Here is a 5,250-nt window from a genome sequence, read left to right on the forward strand (position 1 = left end):
CCAGGGACATTTTGTTATCGAGATAAAATTAAAAATCATATCTGTGGTAGTTTTGTCTAAATCTTTTGGGCTTCAACAATACTTTGATTTTTTTATCATACACTTTATATTATTTTTAAGGCGTGTGGGGTAATGAAGAGTTGTTAAGACAAAGTCACTACTAAGTCCCACAGCACATTTTTCAGGAAGAATCAGTAGTAACCTAATCAAACCCTACCTTTGCTGTTGACAATTATTCAACTAACCTTCCTCCTGAAAACTCATTTATGTAAATATGTTTCACTACCTGTCCTATCATGGGTGCTATTTAGTGGTTGCCTCATATCAGTCTGAAGAGAACGCAATGAAATCTCTATAGTTTATCATAAGCTTTCAATCCTTTAGAATAAAGTACCTAGAAGATAAATATTAAAGATATTCAAATAATGCTCATTTAAAAATTACTTTTGGAAGTATGATATTTTTAAAGATTTAAAACACTCTGACCTGTTTTTTTTTCACTAGCTTCCACATTATATTACCCAAACTTTCAAATTTGGGGCTTTTGTAACTGACTGCCTGAATATGGGATAAACTAGAAGAAAGAAAAAATTTTATTTTGGGTAGAGAAAAAAATATATAGAGGAGGATTAAAAGAAAGAGTGCAAGCTTTCCCAAAAAAGTAATTTTTTTCATAATAATATACCTACATAGTTTTTTAAAAAGTCTTTGTGACAATATTCTAAAATTAAACACATTATAACAGATATTTCAATTAAATACAAAGTTAAATGTTACAAAATCAAGTCTTTTATTAGGTTCACTTTTTGATTGGGCAAAGTAACCAATAATCCAGCACAACAATTAATAAAAAGAAATTTTGATTTTTTAAAAAGTTAATCAAACTTATAGATACATAACTGCAAAATATACACATATTTTTGTGTACACATATTTTGTGTGTGTGTGTGTGTGTGTGCCTATGTACCCTGACATTATTTTTCTAATTCACAATGGTATCAGAATGCTGATTTATTGATATATTTTCCCCTACTGGAAAATGACTATTTTTGGTCATGATAAATTAATTCCAGGTTTATATAAAAGTTCTATGATAAATCTGCCCACTTTTAGGTTCCAAAGAGATACAGTTCTAAGCAGAAGCCAGCGGAATGCTCTAAGTACAAGCCAAACTGGCAGGGTCACACTCGGGACACTCTGCTGTCTCATGGAATTCATACTGGGTCAGAGCACAACTTTTCAGCCCTAGAATGCACCTTTCATCTTAGTTCTGTTCAGTGCCCACATTTTCAGGTAACAGAGTGATAGATATATAATTTTGGGTGTGGTAGAAGAAGAAAAATGTTTGCAAAGGATGTAAAATGTAAACCTAACATTAGCTTTTTTTTTTTTTTTTAACATACCTGTAATCCACTAAAAGATGGAACAAAATAAACTCCTTCAGAATCTTCCAAACTTTTGGCCATTTTTTCAGTCTCAGCAGCATCTGTGAAAAGATCTGCAAAAACAAACAACAACAAAAAAACCCTAAAACAAAACGAAGGGGTTGGGGAGGAACAAAGAGAATTGTTATATGACTAGTATTTACATGTATCCACATCTATTATGAACATAATGTAAAAGATTAACTCAATTAAAAGGGACAACACAAAGGCCACTCTGTTAGAGTACCATCTGAGTTTTCACACTGCATAGATTTATGGGTCCATAGAAGGGACAAGGCAATAGGCTCTATATGCAGCAGGCCTTACTTTTTCCTTGAAAGATATTTGGGCTGCTTAAAAAAAATCAATTCTATGTATGTTTTTTGGCTTTAAAAAATTATTCTCTCAAAGGTAAGAGACATCCTAGTTTTCTGATGAGAGGATCATCTACCTATAATTCCCAAGAGAATCAACTGAAAAAATTACTCCACCTGAGTTCAATAAGGGGCCAGTAACAAATAGGTTTACTAAAAGTCAATCTTTAAAAAAACAAGCAAACAAAAAAGTCAAGACTTAATTCATTTAGTAAACTTTTTACTGGAGCATATGATATACATACAGAAAAGTGCACAAGTCCTAAGTGTATAGCTGGATGAATTTTCACAGTGTGAATATACTCAGGTAATCTACATCCAGATCAAGATATGAACTTCTTTTGTTCAACATCATGCTTGGGAGATTCATTCATATTGTTACATGTAGTATGTATTCCATTCATTCTCACCTCTATGTAGTATTCCTTTATGTGACTATACACAATTTATTAATCTAGTATACTACTGATATGCATTTGGGTAGTTTCCAGTGTTTGGCTAATATAAATAGGCCATATCGAACACTCATGTACATTCTTTTAGTGGACATATATATATATACATTTCTGTTTATTAATACTAAAGAATGGAATTGCTAGTTCTAGGGTCTTCTCGTTTAGGACTAGTGTTAGCAGATACTGCCAAATGTTTTTTCAAAGTGGTTGCAGCAGTTTAAGTTTCCTGTCATCATCATGAGAGTTCCAGTTACCCCATATTCTTGCCAATAAGTTGATATTGTCTGTGTTTTTCATTTTAGCTGTTTTGGTGGTATTGCATGGTGGCTTGATTTTTCATTTTCCTATTGACAAATGAAGTTAAATACTTTTTCACTGGCCATCTGGATATCCTTTTTTGTAAGTGACTCCTAAATGAGCACGTAGGACTGACAGCGAAGATCAGATAAAAAGTTCAGAAATCAGTCATAATAAGTATTACTGGCTTTATACAATCTTTAAGTTGATCTTATTTCATTATATGATTTGTTATACTTATAATGAACAATTAGTTAAAGAAAGACACTTAAGGAGCGTGTATTTTAAAACTCAAGTAATGAGGATCATTCAAGAATAACTATAAATTTTACTCAAAAAGTAGTTACCAGATCCATAAATTTCATTCACTTGATCAAAATGTCCAGATAACACATAAAAATATCTCTAGCACTTCAAAAAGAAATGTTAAAAACATTGGTTTTAAAAACTATACTTTTAAAAAAATCATGTCCAAATGTCTAAATTTTTAAATCAAGACAAGATGTGAAAAGCATACTAGACAGCTAGTTTGAGGAAAGTTTTTAGTAACAAAGAAACAGAATTTTTTTAAAAAGACATCTTCCTTATTCACATTCTTTGTTGTTTGCTCCATTTTTCGCTTGAAGAATTTCTCTAAATAATCTTCCACTTAAACTATTCTCAAATAAGCTTATCGATGAAAAGTCTTTTGGAGTAAGCACACGCCACTCTGTCTCTCTCACTGAGTACAGCTAAGAATCCTGGACGGAATACACAGAAAAGCTATGTGAGGACTCTGAAGAATAAGCTAGCAGGAAGATGGAAGAACTCAAAGTACCACCAAACTGGCGGTGAGTTTCTGTTTCTTATTTTTTCTGATATGTCCTGACCTCGACTCAGGGACAGCCTGAAACCTGAAACCCAGATCTGTACACTGGGTGCAAATATGAAGAAATTCAAGAGAAGTCCACTTTTTCTGGACTGAGGAGCAAGAGACAGGGGTCTCTACAGGGCAGAATGGGAAATTCTCATTTTTTGTTTTTCAGATTTTTTTATTCTCTCAGACCCTAGCTTTAGGCAATCACATTAGCAACAATGGCAGCCCAGCAGCATGGGTACATAAAACGTAAGCCAAGAGTACGGAATTCCTCATTCCTTTTTTTTTTTTCTTGATCTCTTCTGTCCTAGGCCTCAGGCAATCCTTTGGCTGCAGGGACAAGAGACAAGGCAACAATCAAATCTTTTTTTTTTTTTAAAAAGATGACCAGTAAGGGGATCTTAACCCTTGACTTGGTGTTGTTAGCACCACGCTCTTCCAAGTGAGCCAACCAGCCATCCCTATATAGAGATCCAAACCCATGGCCTTGGTGTTATCAGCACCACACTCTCCTGAGTGAGCCACGGGCTGGCCCTCAACCAAATCTTGAATACAAGAGCATTACAGAAATCCGTTTTGCTTTCCCTCTTCCTTCCTGCCATGTCCTCTCCCTCTCTTTCTCTCAACCCTCTTGCCACTTGGTTGGGGAGGTAGAAGTAGCAACAGGTGTTTGGTAGAGTAGGAAATCCAAACCATCAGCTTTCTAGCTAGAACACCAGGATGGAGGTCCCCTGGGAGTCAGAAAGTACCAAGCAAATCACTGAGAGAAAGGAGCTCAGGAAAATTATCTTGTAAAGATCTTTATGAATTCTTGGTCTCACCCCTAAGCTGCACCTATGAAGATCCGACCCTAAACAACAAAACGAAGGCTTTGAGAACTGTTCTCTAGGTAGATCACCGCCTGGACTGGCCATTAGGTGGCACAAATGAGGGACAGATCCAAATAGCACTGCAAATACTTTGAAAACTGAACTGACACTGGAACCACAGCCCCCAAAAGGCAGTTCAGAACTTCTGAACTCAGCATATCTAAATTTATTGTCTACCATAACAATTTAAAGTATCAAAATTGTCCATAGGATTTAAACAAGAATCAGAATCTCATAATATTAAAATTTTGGATGCAACCCAAAATTGAACAACACATGAAGAACAAGGGAAATCTCAACCACTTGCAAGGGAAAAGACAAGAGACTCCACCCCCAAGATGACACAGATATTAGAATTATCAGACAAAAACTCTAAAACAGCTATTGTAGCCATACTCTGAGAAGTAAACATTAATGCTCTTGAAACAAATGCAAAGAAAGTCTCAGCAAAGAAACAGGAGATGGGCTGGCCAGTTAGTGCACTTGGGAAAGTGTTGTGCCAGTAAAACCAAGGTCAAGGGTTCAGATCCCCAAACCAGCCAGCCACCAAAAGAGAAAGAAGCAGAAGATATGAAGAAGAACCAAATGGAAATTTTAGAACTAAAAAATATAATAATCAAAATTTAAAAATTCACTGGATGGGGGCCAGCCTGTGGCTCACTTGGGATAGTGTGGTGCTGATAACACCAAGGCCACAGGTTCTGATCCCTATATAGGGATGGCCTGTTAGCTCACTTGGGAGAGCGTGGTGCTGACAACACCAAGTCAAGGGTTAAGATACCCTTACCAGTCATCTTTTGAAAAAAAAATTTCACCGGATGGGATCAATAGCTGAATGGAGATGACAGAGGAAAAAGTCCATAAACTTGAAGATAAATCATCCTTCTAAACAAGAGAGCAAAAACATCATTGTGGGAAAGAGAGAGAGAGAGTGACAGAGAGAGAAAACAGAGCCTCCAGGACCTGTGGCACAAT

General features: G+C 35.7%; 1 protein-coding gene across 1 annotated transcript in view; it reads right to left on the bottom strand.

The window, feature by feature from the left end:
• Positions 1–5,250, bottom strand: part of GK5 (glycerol kinase 5 (putative)) — a 64,572-nt gene that overhangs the window by 11,373 nt on the left and 47,949 nt on the right. Inside the window, exon 11 of the mRNA XM_008577592.1 lies at positions 1,404–1,498. Coding sequence (XP_008575814.1) covers positions 1,404–1,498 — 95 coding nt within the window. The remainder of the gene's footprint in view (positions 1–1,403; positions 1,499–5,250) is intronic.

Source organism: Galeopterus variegatus, unplaced genomic scaffold, assembly GCF_000696425.1.
Source record: "Galeopterus variegatus unplaced genomic scaffold, G_variegatus-3.0.2 Scaffold1548, whole genome shotgun sequence".
Taxonomy (NCBI): domain Eukaryota; kingdom Metazoa; phylum Chordata; class Mammalia; order Dermoptera; family Cynocephalidae; genus Galeopterus; species Galeopterus variegatus.